The sequence below is a fragment of the Thermobia domestica genome, chromosome 7 (genome assembly GCF_964235325.1).
Source record: "Thermobia domestica chromosome 7, izTheDome1.hap1.1, whole genome shotgun sequence".
Classification (NCBI taxonomy): Eukaryota; Metazoa; Arthropoda; class Insecta; order Zygentoma; family Lepismatidae; genus Thermobia; species Thermobia domestica.
In genome coordinates, this window is record NC_137460.1 from 159,512,719 (window position 1) to 159,529,885 (window position 17,167).

Here is a 17,167-nt window from a genome sequence, read left to right on the forward strand (position 1 = left end):
TGTATTGAAGTTAAGGGAGACTAGCAGCGTTCACCCCGCTTCGCTGCGGTCACCCCGGAACGCAATAAACTTTGTTACTTAGATAATTTTTACTTTTTCGCTTTCAAGTGATATGATAAAAACCATAGAAGATTGCACTAATGTTAACATTATATCGCCTGTCATTTATGTTAACCCGCCCCGCTTCGCTGCGGTCACCCCAACCCGCCCCGCTTCGCTGCGGTCATCCCGGAACGCAATAAACTTTGTTACTTAGATAATTTTTACTTTTTCGCTTTCAAGTGATTTATAGCGCCTGTCAGTTATGTTAACCCGCCGAGTCACAGGGTCATGCGGGTTGCATATAAATACGTTTATTTTTATACCTATGATGAACTAATAACAAAGGATTTGTACGTATGGACACCTGAATGGTCAATTATCTCAAGACACTGGTAATTGAAAATTAAAGTGATATGATAAAAAAACATCTAGGGTCCACATCCTAACAACCCCCCAAAAATGAAAGAAATCGGTTCAGCCGTATTAGCGTGATGAGCGGACAAAGGATTTTTTGTACGTATTGACACCTGATTGGTCAATTATCTCAAGACACTGGTAATTGAAAATTAAAGTGATATGATAAAAACCATCTAGGGTCCAAATCCTAACAACCCCCCAAAAATGAAAGAAATCGGTTCAGCCGTATTAGCGTGATGAGCGGACAAAGGATTTTGTGCGTTCTCTTTTATATATATAGATTATATCGAAAAATAAAATCATTTTTGAACTGAATTCGCAGTCTTTCATTGTCAGACAGAGAACTTTTCACCCCGCCCTCGTAGCAAAAATCAATTCTAAACAAACGCCGATCCATTTCATGACAACGCTCGCTCACACTCGGCCAAGCGGACTCAGGAACTCGTACAGGACGTTCATTGGAAGGTTTCGACCATCTACCGTATAGCCTGGATTTCAGTGACTACCACATGAAGACCTGGGTAGCAACGCAACGCTTTAATAACGACGCAAACCTTCAAGCTGACGTGCAGGAACGGTTGAAGTCACAGGTAGCACTTCTTACGACAATGGACTTCGAAAGCTTGTTCATCGTTATGATAAGTGCTTAAATTGTACTGTGACTATATCGGAAAGTAGTTAAAGATGTTGCTTCAAAATGTACATAATAAAAATGTCTAGTCTACTTTCTGGATATCCCTCGGATAATTGATGCTTCAAACTGTACATAAAAATGTCTACTCTCACTTGTCTACTTTCTGGATGACCCTCACATAATTGAGTATATCTTGTTGCAATCTTTTTTGACTTAGACAAGGCGTTACGGTATCGTAAAAGGAGTACGGTTATATGACTGGGATATTCGTAGGCATATGGCTGAATTTATTAAGAATTTTCTTGAGCGACATTTTAGAGTGCGTGTGGTATTCAGTCTTTCAGACCACCGTGTCCGAGGAAATGGTGTTCCAGAAGGCAGTGTCCTTAGTGTCACGTTGTTTGCTGTCGCCGTCAAGAGCGTTCTTTCCCAGATCCAGCCTCCTGTTTATGTCTGCTTTATGTTGACGACCTAGTCATTTACTGTCGTTCCCGACACCTTAACTCTCATCGTCTTGTTCTTAGGTCGAACGAAACAGGCTCTCGATTTTCTGCTGGAAAAACTCAATATATAAACTTCTGCTGCTTGCATTCTTGACTCAAAGTTGTATCTAAATGGCACTCGCTTGTTATTGTCCGTTTCCTGGGTCTGATCTTCGAACGTCGATTGACGTAGGCACCGCACTTTCGTAATCTTAAATACTCCTGTTTCCGCATTCTGGATCTTCTTCGTATCCTATCCCGTCGCACGTGGGGTGCTGATCGTACTATTCTCCTATGCTTATACCGTAGTCTAATCCAAATAGACTTTGGTTGTATTGCTTATGCGTCTGCTCGCTCTTCTCTGTTGCAACAACTTGACACAGTCCATCACTTAGGTATTCGGCTAGCTTATGGTGTTTTCCGTACTAGTCCCATAGCGAGCCTCTGTGTTGAAGCCAACGAACATTCCGTAGCATATCGTCGTGGGAGGCTTGTTCTAAATTATTCTGCGTATGTCTGCTGTATTCCTGGCTACCCTGTAGATCTTGTCTCCATGTTGGGCCGGTTTACAGGCGCTGTGCTGCACTTTCTCGCGCTACACGCTCATGGCACATGCGTGCGTATGAGAGATTTCTCGCTATTTCGTGTGATCCTCTCTCTTGTTGTTTCAGTTGTGTGCTGTCCCACCATGGCTGCGTCGTCTACCGAGACTTGATGTACGCATGGTTTCTCATTCCAAACAACACACCAGTTCCCAGGTATACCAGCAGGAATTTACAGCATTGTTAGATCAGTGCCTTAATTTTTAATATGTTCTATATGGACGGTTCTGAGAATGTTAATTCGGTTGGTTGTGCCTTTGTCACTAACGAGGGCAGTCAGAATTCTGTTTGCATCTCCTGAGTTCCTCTTTTTCTTAAAAATTAAGTTCTGTTAAGCCTGCCCTTGACCATGCTCTCATGCTTTCGTTACAGCGAGTGCTGGTTTGCACCGACTACCAGAGCTATTTGCCTACAGAATCTCTTCAATAAGCACGCCCACGTTCAAGACATTCTTATGAGATGCCATAACTAAAGCAACAGGATTGTGTTGCCGTTGTCTACTGCTAGTTCATGTCGGCATTCGGGGAAACGAGCGAGTTGACACAATTGCCAGGAACACCGCATTGGCCAAGGTTGCATCGGAGCAGTCTTCCTCTCTCCGATCTCTGCAGCTACTTCTCCACCTTGATGCGCTCTCATTGACAAACAGATTGGAACCAGGCAAATGAAAATAAACTTCACACAGTCAAGCCAATCCTTGGAGAGTTGCAGACATTCTCTCATTCGAGTCGTCAAAATGAAGTGCTTCTGACGCGTTTGCGGATCGAACACTTATCTAACGCATAATTATTTGCTGCGTGGTTTGAATTGTCCGTATTGTGAGTAATGTATTGTCCTAGTGAGTATTCAGCACATTCTTGTCGAATGTCCTGAATATTCAGATCTCAGAGAACGCTACGGACTGCCGCTTACACTTGACCGTGCGTTGAGTAGTGATATTACTAATGCTGAGAATGTCCTTTCTTTTATGTATGCCTATAACTTTGGTGTACTCTCCAAGGCAATCTGCGGTACACTCTGGCTGATGTTTTGACCCCTTTGTTATGAAGGTGGAGCTCGGTAGTGCCTCATAATTGACCTTCCACCACACTACAGCTGAAGCAGGATTATGACCCCTCTGGACCCGTGAAATCTTTTCTGCGTCTTCTTTCGAACTTGTCATAAACCCTGTCGTTTAGGACATTAAACGTGTCCTCAAAAGTAAAAAAGTTTTTAATCTGAACAGGATTTGTCCGTCCTCATATGCTGTGTAACGCTTTAGCAAACGCTCTATGACCCTTTAACTCATTAGTGAAGATTTGTCTACTTCGTCATTTGAAAACTAGCAGCCCCAGGTAACACATGCATAAACAATTGGAAATTTGCAGTTCATGAGCCATCAACTGATTGCCTTCATACAATATTTCTTCTCACATGCGTCACCACTTCTTTCATTAGCTTTGAAGTCAGCACTGTTAGTTTCCGTCCTTTTCTATGCGGTCTTCCATAGTTTATTTCAGTGTATTGCAGGATGATGCGGTAGACAAACGTACTTGAGATTTTCGGCTTCTGGAAGAGTTTGAAAATCTTCCCTGTTGCTTTTCTACCTTACATATTACTAGTACAGCAACATTGTTTTGGTATTCTCCCTATTCCGTGACAACTGTTCGCACAAACCATCTTTCACTTCTGCATCTGAACCAGTGTGACTCCTATCTTCCTGCGCTCTGCAAGGAGGCGCTGCTCTTATGCACATAATGTATGAGGCCTGCCCCAGAAGTTGTGACATTATTTATGGTACTGTTAGGTAATCACTTACTTGCATTATTTCCGTAGAAGTGTGTGATGTTCAGTTTTGGCGAGCCACCAATGACCGATCTCATCCGATTATAACATCACTTTGTAATCTGATGAAAATGGTTTCTGGTTCCTTTCGTTTTAACCAATCTAATAATTGTTCAGCCCGAGCCTTCGGCCCACTCTACACTATAGGTTAACAAATCCATTTTTATTTTATTTTATTTATTTTTTTAGTGTGTCCACCAAACTACAAACTCCATATACCATATTTATGCAAGTATTCAAGGATCACGTTATACAGGCAAGTGATAGTGACATCTATTAGCGTGACACGCAGATTGAGACCTTTTATTATTAGGATTAAACAAATAGTGAGTTTATTGTGTCTCACAATAGAAGGCAAAATGTTAGTTTCTCTCACCATTTGGAAGTAACTGCTGCTCTATCCAGGGTGGAAAAAATCATGATTTTTTTAAAAATAATTTTTGTCGACTTTTTTTTAAAAAAATTTAAATCAGATCTGTCTTCTTGTATAATACAAGTCGCGAACTAAAGAAAAAATATTAGGAATTAATATTAAATATTAATTATGCCATTTAAGTTGGGATTGGGATTGAATTGGCATTGAAGTTTGAATTAATCCCCAGTCGTTAACCTATTTCAATCCCAAACAATGTTTCTTAGGCATTAAGGAAAAAGTGCAACGTTTATTAGCATGACACTTTTTTTTTTCACAAAAGTTACTGATATTTGGGAGGAGCATATTTTTTAAAAAATCGGAACTAGCTTGCGGCACAAAATACGTAAATTTCGCCTCAAGTTATAAAATCTTAAAAAAAAAAAAAAAAGTTTCGGAGTGGGGATCGGATCTCTCTAAATATGCCCCTATTTGGGAACAAACAGAGGCGCGCACACAAAAGAATTTTCGACTTAAATTGTCCGTGGTGATTTCCCCGTTGGAATAGTTAACGATTTATAAACCCTAGGTTACGAAGAGAAGTAACCAGGATTCCTCCTTTACCCGTTCAAAACGGGATTTTCCCTAATCGTCTTCTGCATGAAACACTCGTTTCTATACTGTGTTGTACATGCATTTGAGTCTTGTTGTATTGTCATTATTATCTTCCATAATCGAAAGAACAGAACAAACGGGATTTTTCTTATTTTCACTTTAAATTAATTTATTTTGGAATTTGATTTAAATCAATGATTTTTATTTTAAAAATCAAGTGATTTAAATCAATCCACCATGGCTCTATCGTACAGTAATATTATAGTATACAGGGTGGCCCATTTTAATATTTCCATGGAAATATCTCGAAAACGATTGAACATAAATTAACTGAACAAAAACTCGAATAGGAAATACCATAGGGCAAATTGAACAGTGATGTCGCGGTGCTCCCCAGGGACGCTCTTCAAGGGGCCCAGGCCCAATTTTAAAATTTTAAATGGAAACATGGGGCGCGTGACACCTCGTTCGATAGATCTTTAAAAACTAAAAAGCGATGTGGCAAAAGATTTTTCATATCAGTCACCATATTCAAAATGGCCGCCAAGATATGTTACCTGTATCAGATAAACGTCCAGTACCACTAATATGAAAACGGTTGAACATAAATGAACCAAACAAAATTCCAAATAGAGAAGCCATGAGGCAAATCGAATGATTTTGTCGCGGTGCCCCCAGGGCCGCCTTTCGTAAGGGCCCAGGCGCAAGTTAGAAATTTTAAACGAAAATATGGGTCAATTGATACCTCGTTCGATAGATCTTCATACACTAAACAGCGTTGTGGCAAAAGATTGTTCATATGGGTCACCGTTTTCAAAATGGCCGCCAAGACATGATGCCTGTATCAGATAAAACGTCCAGTACCACTAATATGAAAACTGTTGAAGATAATTGATGAACAGAATAAAACTCCTATAGGAAATCACAGAGGGTATTTGTCATTCCACGGCTCGAAAATGTTGCAAAGAGAAGATTAGATAAAAGTGCCATAATGCAAAGAGAAAATCTATTTCTTAGAAAATCATCGTTCCAATTTCCTCCGTAAGTGGGTGAAGCGGGACGGGAAGGAACGGTGAAATTACAAATGAGTAACTTAGCTTTTGCAAATTGTATCTACACAACAAAATTATCTGAAATGTGTTTTTATAAGAGATAGAAGTCTGCAATGGAAAAAAGTAGGCAAAAAAGTTCTTCTTAAATGGTACCTTCCATTTTGATTACAGGCAATGATTTGTGCAGAAACGAATCAACAGAAATGCGAAACCAATTTGTCGAACAATGTAATTTTAGAACAATGTGTACAAACATTGGTTTTGCTCAAAAGTCATCTGCAGAATATTGGTTCATTACAGTAGCAGTCACTTGTACACCCAAGTGTTTCAGACAAACCATACCCATTGCAAGTAAAAGTGGGGTTTTCATTTGAGATTTTACCAATCATTCCCGCTTCACCCACTTACGGAGGGAGATCGGAAAGATAATTTTCTAAAAATTAGATTTCCTCTTTAGCATTATGTCACTTATACTTTAATAATCTTTTTCATCGATCGAGGTGTCACTCGCCCCATGTTTCCATTTAAAATTTCAAAGTTAGGCCCTGGGCCCCCTTGAAGAGCGACCCTGGGGGGCACCGCGACACCACCATTCGATTTGCCCCATGGTATTTCCTATTTGAGTTTTTGTTCAGTTAATTTATGTTCAACCGTTTTCGAGATATTTCCGTGGAAAGATTAAAATGGGCCATCCTGTATCGTATAATTTCAAATTATAACATTCACCGTTAAATTGTGCAATGCTAAAAATAGTATTCATTTTCTTCTTCTTTTATTAAAAATAAGAAGCATTATCAGTTTAGTATTGCATTTTTGGTGGGAAAATATTCAATATTTCATTGACCATATACAAAATATTTATCTTACAAATTGTGTGTGTCGCATTATTTTGCTTTAATCATGCATGGGTGGCTTTGGTTCATTTTCATTGATTTCTTAAAAGATTCTTTTAATTCGCCATACGAGTATTTTCTTCCGTCAGGTATGAAGGTCAAAGAGAACAGTTTCATATTGTTGATTTTGTTTAAGGATATTAATTGAATATATTAATAATTTAAACCATTATGTACTATAGCACTGAAAAGAAATCAATATAAATGTTAATACTGTGAATAGCTTTTGTAAGAATTCTTACTTTATTATTTTAGGAGATCATTGGATTTGGTAGAAACGTTATTGTACTTGTCAGACTGTGGACTTTATTGTCCAGTGCAAGAGTTGTTCAAATTTCCAGTACAACATTGTCCTGATGTTTTAGTGTTAGCTCTTCTACAAATAAGTCCTCCAATGACAGCCCTGAGGCAGGAATTGCTCACAAATTTAATGCCAATTTTTCTTGGAAATCATCCGAATTCGGCCATCATTCTTCACCATGCCTGGCATTCACAGGTAACGTATGTAATTTATTGAGGAAATAATTACCACGTCTAGAAATGAGTATAGAAATCTATGATAGTTAATTATCACAATATTACATTGATACATTAGTTGGTGTAAATTTTTAAGAAATATAATTGAATTCCTTTATTTATATATATATATATATATATATATATATATATATATATATATATATGTATATATATATATATATATATATATATATATATATATATATATATATATATATATATATATATATATATATATATATATATATATATATATATATATATATATATATATATATATATATATAAACTATTCTATCAGGCCTTGTTTCCATTTTGTACTAATACACAATAACACACTGAGCAAGACTATGTGATAATATGTAAAAAACAGTATCACGTAACAGTTTCAACATTTTACATATTATCACATAGCCTTGCTCAGTGTGTTATTGTATACACGATACATGCATTGTTCTTCTTTTTTATCATACTTTTGTAACACTTTAGATTTGAAATACCGATAAATGGAAGTGTACGATATTTTCTTTGCTTCTACGACTAATACATGATGAAAATAATTTTATCATAAATCGTTCTTTCTAGCGAAATTTTTTAAAAAAAATGTACTAATCAAGATAACGTGAAATTTTTAATTTTCTCATTGAGTAACACAAACATACATGTAAACATACGGAAGAAATTAAAATATTTAACATTTTAAGCCGAATATCTCACTATCAGAGAATAATAATAATAATAATAATAATAATAATAATAATAATAATAATAATAATAATAATAATAATAATAATAGATAAAACTGATCATCGGCCATATTACCTCATTGTATTCTCTAACAGTGGTATATTCTCTAGCAGTTCGAGCAAGTAGGAAGAATATATATGAGCGAGGTGAACCAAGTTAGGTTCCAGAAGGAGATGTAGTGTGTTTTGTAAAGTTCTGTTCAAGTTTATGACAATTCAGAATTTGCAGGAATGTAACATCCTGCTAAACAGAATATATTTGCATTTTTTCTTGTGTCTTTGACAAGTATTGGATGAAAAAGTTAATTCTCCTACCTAGCGATTGTCGTAGGAAAAGCATTTAACTTTGTGGCTGACTGAGCATTTAGATAATAATTAGTTATTTAAACAGTGGCAAGTTACTGCGAAACATACGTCATTTCGTCACTTTGTCGCTCAGTAAGGGTTATGATGATCAAATGGCATTTCCTAGTAGGTGAAGCAGCAACTTCATAACTTGTTCTGCATTCGGAAAGCAACTCATTGAGGTCATGTGCTACTTGGTAATTATCCAGCTTATAAAAAGGTTCCATATTTAATGATACAGATAAATTAAGAAAATATAGGCGTGTTCAAAACATTTTAGAAGTTCCGTACCCTTATCCATATAGCGTTTCTACAAACGAGAAAGTCAAGATAAATGTCAGTATGGCCTAGGAAGTAGTTGAAAATAGTTTACAACCGGCAAAATACAGTATTCGAAATCGAGATCTAGAAATTTGCAAAGAAAGTTATCCTTTCTTGAAGAGTAAACTGATTTTCCGCAGAATATGGCTGTTGAATGGTAGTCTTTCCTGCAGCTGGAAAAATGTTATGACCTATGTGGTGCTGTTGGAAAATCGTTACAAGACCCCATTCTGTGGTTAAACCAAATCTACTAACAAGCACACAAATCGGGTTCGAAGTTCACCATTAGGAGGAATGTTACATGTATATTTGAAATCAAGTGTTCTCTGTAATAAACAGGAACACATTTAGGGAACAAAATAAACCGGAGTTAAACATGATCGCCGCTGCATTCAAACGTATATCAAAACCGAAACAGAGTAGTTCTTCGAAATATAAACTGTCAGATGTGTGTCCATTAAATATATGACTGCATTTACTCATGAAGGACAAAATACAGGGTGTCTCAAAAATTCTCTAACATAAGGTAACTCTGTTATTCGAGGTACAACAAAATTTAAGAGGGGAAACAGTCCCCAAATATGATGTTTTCAATCTAAAGTGAAGGATTTTTTTTTAAATCGGACGAGCCGTTTGGGCCGTACACTTTTCATGCGCCCAATGAAAATGCAACGTTGCCATTTACTTGAATCCACAACATAAAGTAAATGGGAGCTGGCCATCGACACGTTAGTGTAAAAGACAGTCACTTCATTCACTTATGTTGTGGGTCCAGGTAAATGACAACGTTTCATTTTCATTTAATATTAGGTACATAAAGAGTGTACGGCCCAAACGGCTCGTCCGATTTAAAAAATCCCTTCACTTTAGATTGAAAACATCGTATTTGGAGACTGTTTTCCCTCTTACATTTTGTTGTAACTCTGATAACAGTTACCCTATGTCAGAGGACTTTTGAAACACCCTGTATATTGTCCTTATGTAGACGAATTTAATATTTCTCAGATCATTGATGAGCTTACTAAAACAGTTAAATATTATATAACTTTCTTCAATGTAGTCACTACATAACTTCAAGGCTTCCAAAATTGTAACCATATAAGACTTGTCCCGACATGGTGAAAAGTACAAACATTCGTAAAAACTAAAGACTGGCTATCATTCTTATAAGGAAGTCCAACGATGATTTTTAAATCAATGAATTACTTGGTGGAATATATACAGTATATCCATAAAAAGACAGTTATTAAACTATTAGATACATGATAAGGTTTTTGAGTTTTGTGTCGCACGATTTTGCCTTTTAGGCTAAAAGGGAATATCGATAAATGAATTAAACTAATGAAACAAACGGTAAAATAACACTATATGATGAAATGTGAGGGACAGGAAACATTATGCATATTCAGAGCGGTAATATGTATGAAAGATGACAGGATCACTACTAAGAATATTTGCAACAAAAGGAAGAAACAAATAATACCTTCAAGCATATTCGCGATTGTTTTTCTTTTCAGTTAAATTGTTTCCCATGTAAAGTTTACATTTTCGAAATTTTTCGTCTAGTTTTTTCATTTAATATCCCATAGAAAATGTTTTAACTGGCCGTTGATCTTGTGTTTTAACAAAACGATATGTAGTGTCCTTCATATTAAGTTTTTTCATAACTGTATATATATCCAGTATTATTTCTGAGATTATCACTAATCTATTGACACCGCATCCAAGAAATTCTATCAGGTCATTTGCTTTACTCTGTCCTGTCAATTGTAACTTTTCATTTGATGCTTCTGCTTATTAAATCACTCGCCGAAGCAGTCCCTGTACGTCGAATCGTTGTGAAGATTTTTTCGTTAGTATGATTGGTAAGTTTGAATTTTTTTCTATGGATTATTAGAAACAGTTGAGAGAAAAGAGTTTGAAGCCAGGTGAAAGATTGAATCAGAGAGATGATGAAAACATGAAAGTAGATGAAGTCGGAAAGATTGTTTCCCCGTCTTAAATATTATCGAAGATAACTTCAGAAAATAACTTGCGTGTAAAAGATTTACATTTTGAAATATTAACTACATATTCAAATTTTACCTAAAGAACCACGAAAGTATTGCCTGATTATTTGGTAAAAGAACTCTGCTATTGTGCACTTTCAAATTAAAGCTGTAGTCAGGAACCCGCAGTCAGGGGCGTATCCAGGACGGACTCCTGGGGAGACGGTGGGTTGTAATATTGCTACTTAGAGCTACTTTTAAGAACTCCAAACTCTGGGATGGGTTTTATTTATATATAAAATAAGAAAGTCTCTTCTTTTTGGGGGGGATTGGCCCACCCCCTGGATCCGCCTCTGCCCGAAGTATTATTTTGGAGAATGAATTTATTCGCTCGCTAAAATGTATGTTGTAAGTTTGAAAGTTCTGTTGAACAGTCCCATTAGAGATAATGCGCGTAAGTAGTTTCTTATTACGCTATCAACTTAGATGATTTATGGTATTTGAACACATCCACTTGGAAGATGTAATACTCTATTTGTGTCCTTCTGAAACACAAAAGCTTCACAAGCTTTGTGTTTTGTAATATACTTCCGGAAAAGATAGCGAACTGAGTTGGTGTAAAAATTCCAGTAGCATAGGTGGAGGTAAAATTTGCGCAGTTTGGAGTATAAATTTGTGTTGAACATTTTTTTTTTTTTTTTTTTCACAATGACAGTGGCACAAAATCTTGTGGTGTACTTAGAATCGTATAAATAATGCACTTTGATAGCATGTTAAAAAAAAATCGAGCAGTATTTCTGTTGTTATTTTTATCTACCCTTTGAAAACAGCAACTTAAACAGTATCTGCGTATTTGACCTAAACCTATTTTTCCTGAAAATATTGCAAAATTAATTCTAAGTGCTTATATATATATAATTATTTACATGATTAAAATATAGTAAAAAAAAGTACATGTTTTTGTATGCAATTTGGTAGTTGGTGTCAAAATAGAAAAATATATAAAAATTAATTTGCAAAATTTCCTAATTGAGTTTTAGAAAGAGTTTTTCATAGGTATTTTTCATGATCACGGAGTTACTGTGGAGAGTCAGGGAAATGAAATCTCGAGATTTACCTCCGGTGGTTATGTCCTTTAGGCAGGAAACGAAGAATTAAAGTGAATCAATATGAAATAATCGGTGGAATGATAATGTGAGAGGAAACAGGAGAACCTTGAGAAACTCATTGTCATGGTATTATCTTCCACAGGCTCAGGTTGGAACCAGGGACTTCTCTAGTGTTCTACTACTAAGATACCATGTTCCCCTTAGAGAGTCAAAGAGTTTGCTTTTGTTATCAGAACCTGTAGAAATCCTGCGCTGGTTTTGCAGCAGACAAGAATTGTGCCTTAGTTTCTTCGAAACTTATTACACCCTGTTTCCAAATGTAAGTTGAGTGATTTTAAAAGAAAAAGAGATGCTCAGTGTTTTCCCAGTGTAAATGCATACTTAATGTGTACCATTTGTAATTAAATGATTAAGTGCGGCAAATGTCACGAAGTTCATTTAATGAAAAATATTTTTTCGTTTCTTCTAGAACATTCCAGCTGCAATTAGACCTATTATAATGCATGCCATGGCTGACTGGTACTTACGGGGAGACAATGATCAGAGTAGGTTATCAAGAATTTTGGATGTGGCGCAAGATCTAAAGGTATGTATGGAGATTTCGTCTGATCTAAGCTTTACATGTTAAACATAAAAAAAAAAAAAAAAAAAAAAAAAATCTAACTTTATCATTAATGTAGTTTAGATTTACAACTTTATGTCTAATTTCAATGTCACTGCGTGTCCAAGTTGACTGCAGGCCATGGTTTGGCTTGCAGGCTTTCCGTCAACAACATAACAGTGCGACCATACAGATGAAAAGAAGAAAAAAGTGTTCACTACTGGCAGACGTCACGTCAATAAAAATGAATTATGTCAAATTCTTCAATTCAAAGTCCGGCCGTTAAACTGTTTTTCAAGGTCAAAGAGGAATCAATGCAAGTTAACAGAAGATGGCGGAATTATATTAGCAGTAGTCGAGATTCAGTAGTGTCCACCACATATTAATGTAGCCTGGAGGTTACCAAGAGGTGATCGACTTACTAACGAGCTACCATGACTTACATTACGTTAGTATATGAAGGCAGTGGAATCGGCTGCAGCCATTCGCTTCTTGAGAGTTGGACATCTAGACAGTTACAGTAATTCCATTTCTCATTTGATGGAAACTTCAACCCACTTAGAACGCTATCCAATCTCGGCAGCAGAAAACTGTTTACGTCTCTAGTTTACTTCAGTCATTCTAATAGTAATTGAGATTTTCGTCTGTGCAGATACTTGATAGTTCATTCTGGGAAGACTTGTGTAATCTAATGTGTATAGTGGCTTCAGAAGATACATATTTCTTCAATTGAAGTTAGTAGGCAAGAGTGTGTGAAATAAATTGAATGGCACTTGAAACTACAAATCTTCTGCATGAAAAGTTAAAATTAATTCCAATTCCAAAGTTTCGTCAGTTTATTAGGTTCGTGTGTGATGTTTAGAGAAGAATTGACTGGAGAAACATTAGTGTAACTCAGATTTACTGTAAAATGAAGAGATAATATATTAACCTGTACAGGACAAGAACAAGGTTCATGGCAGATCTAAAGAGTCAGCTATTATCTGTGGTAAAAGTGGTTAAGGAAGTTCTAGTATAGAGGGGGAAAAAAGAAAAAAAAATCAATACTACGTATTAATAAAGAAAATATTAACTGCACAATCTATAAAAAGAGGGTATTTCCTTGCAGAATTATTCTACATTCTTTTATCGTATTATTTAGTATGATCTTTCAGGTCGAATTAACATTTGCATAGTCTGCCAATTTGCAACCTCAATGGAGTAGAAGTGCTAACAAAACTTATTTTTCTGTGCAGATGGCTTGGAATATAACCATTAAATTAAATGAGAAAAAAAAGCTAATTAAGTGTCACATACACTTCTGAACATGATTTAGCATTAAAAATAATGTAAACAAAAGGCTATAATAGTCACCGCAAGAAACAAACATCACTAGGAAGTATTTTGGAAGAACATCGTCTTCATCGTCAGCCTAGGCACACTTCAAAAAGGATTTAAACGGCAAAAAGAATTTTAAAAATGTGCGAAGTAAAAATCTTCTTGTCACTAGAAATAGGCATATGTTAATAGTAATTCACATGTCACTGTTCACTGTTGTTTAGCGTGTTTCTTTTTTTGAAAATGAGTAACAAAAACATTGCTCCAAATGGCATTTATGTCACCTTTATCTGGATTGAGTGCCAGTTCCTCCTTATGAATGTAATAAGCTTCTTTAATTTTCCGTTCAATTGCTGTTTTTGCTTTTTTGATAAAACATGAATTAACAATGTTGTTATTTTCTTTGAAATGTGATGCAAATCCAGATCTGTTGTAAGCTACAAGATTGGACCTGCGAATGTTCACGATATGCTGAAGTAACAAACTTATTGACTTGTCTTTTGATGGTAATATCAAGGAAGTTAAGAGCTCCATTTTCTGCAAGTTCCATCGTAATATTACCATCAAAAGACAAGTCAATAAGTTTGTTACTTCAGTATATCGTAAACGTTCTGCTGGTACCAAGTATATTCATGGTTTCAGAAACTGAATATTTGAAAAAAGTTCTTCAGGACAGCTCTTCTACTTTCTGATCTTCCTGGTGACCTCAACCACGAAATTCAATATTTAATTAAAATTGGACAACAAAATGGCTATAAAAAGTCTTTATTACTGAAGTGGTACAAAGAGGTACAACGGGAGATCGACAGCACCCACCATCGGCCAACAATAAATGCCAAAGAAGACAAATGGATTAGTGTTCCTCTGGTTCCACATATTTCGGCAAAAATTAAGAAGGCATTGCATAAATATAACATCAAGGTCTCCGAAGTTCCTCCTAAACCTATAGAAAAATATATTACAAATTTTAAATAATTTTTTACTGATCCCCAATAAAGTAGTGGCGTCTATAGGGTTAAATGTCAATATGAAAAAAATATATATAGGTCAAACAAAAAGGTATGTTTATACCAGAATCGCTTAGCACATTCGCACGTCCAATCTCGTAGCTTACAACAGGGATTGGCATCACATCTCAAAGAAAATAACCACAACATTGTTAATTCACGTTTTATCCAAAAAAAAAAAAAAAAAAGCAACTGAACGGAAAAATAAAGAAGCTTATTATATTCATAAGGAGAAACCGGCACTCAATTCAAATAAAGATGACAAATGCCATTTGGGGCAACAATGTTTTTGCTACTCATTTTCTCCGTCTGGAAGATAATGAAAAAAGAAAAAACAGCAAACAACAGTGAACAGTGACATGTGAATTACTATTAACATATGTCTAATTCTAGTGACAAGATTTTTACTTCGCGCATTTTTAAAATTCTTTTTACGGTTTAAATCCTTTTTGAAGTGTGCCTAGGCTGACGATGAAGACTATGTTCTTCGAAAATACTTCCTAGTGATGAGGTTTGTTTCTTGCGGTGACTATTAGCCTTTTACTTACATTATTTCTAATCATTATCACCGCTCGCACTACAATGATGATCATTTAGCATTACTGATATATGTTCTAGGGTACATTTTGCGGAAGCAAAATCTTACCTTGCACAACAAATGTTCGTATTTAGAATTTCATGTTTCGATCAACTGTGACTATAATCCCGTCTATATGGGGTGTAAGAAGAAACTGTTACTTCACTTGCATTGAAATAATGTGTTCCTTTTCCTATAAAAGAAGGAACAACCCAAAATATTATAGAAAACCGACACTGTCAGTTACATTCAACAATTATACGTATTAAACCCAATCACTTCTTGAACTTAATCCTTTCCAACCGTAGTTCTAATAAGGGGTTCAATATTACTTATCCTAAAAATTGACTCAGAAAAATTCTGTTGTTCTTACGGCGGTTATTTCCTTGGATATTAATAACTTTTCTTCAAATTACGTACACATATGCACATTACATTGCTATAAAATGAGTATAGTTGATTTGTTCTCACATTCACTCACATACTCAAGCCTTCTTCCGTTCCAGCTTCCCATTTGTCTAGGTATTCATAAAGGCCTCGTGAATACCCAGACCTGGCGGGATACTGGAACGGAAGAAGGCTTGTGTAAGAGAGTGGGTATATGTGCGAATTTTCTTCTAAACACAGCAGTTGATGGGTCAGAACTATGTTTGAACGCTTTACCACTTAGCTTAATAATGTGCGGAGACATGTCTTGTCCAAATGAAATAGAACTTTTACCACAAATGAGGCTATAATTTTGCAACTTTCGTATTCGTTATAGTTCTAGTGTTTTGTGCATATGTACCAGAAATAATTAAAGACACGGCCTCTCACGTGCATGCTCATGTACTTCTTGCTGAACAGTGAATTTGTCTCTCATAAGTTAGTTACTGATATTGATTCAGGTCTCTAGTGGAAACGGATATTATGTTAAACAGTCAAAGGAAAAAATGATAATAATAAAATAAAATAAACTCGGTAATGAAAAACGAAGGTAGAATAGGAATCATTGATAAGATGTCTAGTTAATAAAAGAAATTTACTGGAAAATGGTCAGACCACAGAAATACTCAGTAGTTTATTTATATTCAGTAAGTGTTGTGGGTGAGAATAAATAGTTCAAAATGTGTGTTTTTTGTTTCAGGCTCTTTCTCTGTTATTGAATGCTCAGTCTTTCCCATTTGTAATTGACCTAGCATGCTTAGCATCGAGGAGAGAGTATTTGAAGCTCGAAAAATGGTTGACAGATAAGATCAGGGAGCATGGAGAGCCTTTTATTTCAGCATGTGTAAAATTCCTTCAGGTTAGTTATTCCTTACATTACATTATGTACACAAACAGTTACTGGTTTTCCTAATTAAAATCAGATATTCAATAAGATCTTATAGCCGTGCGATATATGGAGAATCCTGTAGTGACAAGTTTGATGATAACCATAACGTTACAACATAGTTGGCAATCCTTAATAGTGGGGTGATGATAATTTCTTAATGCAATTAAATACCAACACATTCATGAATTCACTGTAGCCTAGTTGACTGGAGATTTCCATTAATTAATTCAAATTTAAAGGCAGTTTGAATTTGAAATTCATAAAATATTAAAATTTCAGCTAGTTGTATTTCTTGATACATAGTGTCTTCGCATGAACAGTGACTCATTGTATTTTATATCACAAAATTTACTGGTGCTTGAAAGTTAAATAGAAATTTATGGAAAATTACAATAATAGTATCAAAAGA

At 35.6% G+C, this 17,167-nt stretch overlaps 1 protein-coding gene across 6 annotated transcripts in view; it reads left to right on the forward strand.

The window, feature by feature from the left end:
* Not1 (CCR4-NOT transcription complex subunit 1) overlaps positions 1-17,167 on the forward strand; it is a 225,256-nt gene that overhangs the window by 39,634 nt on the left and 168,455 nt on the right. For all 6 annotated transcript variants that reach the window (XM_081765495.1, XM_081765494.1, XM_081765493.1 and 3 more), the window contains exons 9-11: positions 7,169-7,409; positions 12,411-12,527; positions 16,570-16,728. In XM_081765495.1, coding sequence (XP_081621621.1) covers positions 7,169-7,409; positions 12,411-12,527; positions 16,570-16,728 — 517 coding nt within the window. The remainder of the gene's footprint in view (positions 1-7,168; positions 7,410-12,410; positions 12,528-16,569; positions 16,729-17,167) is intronic.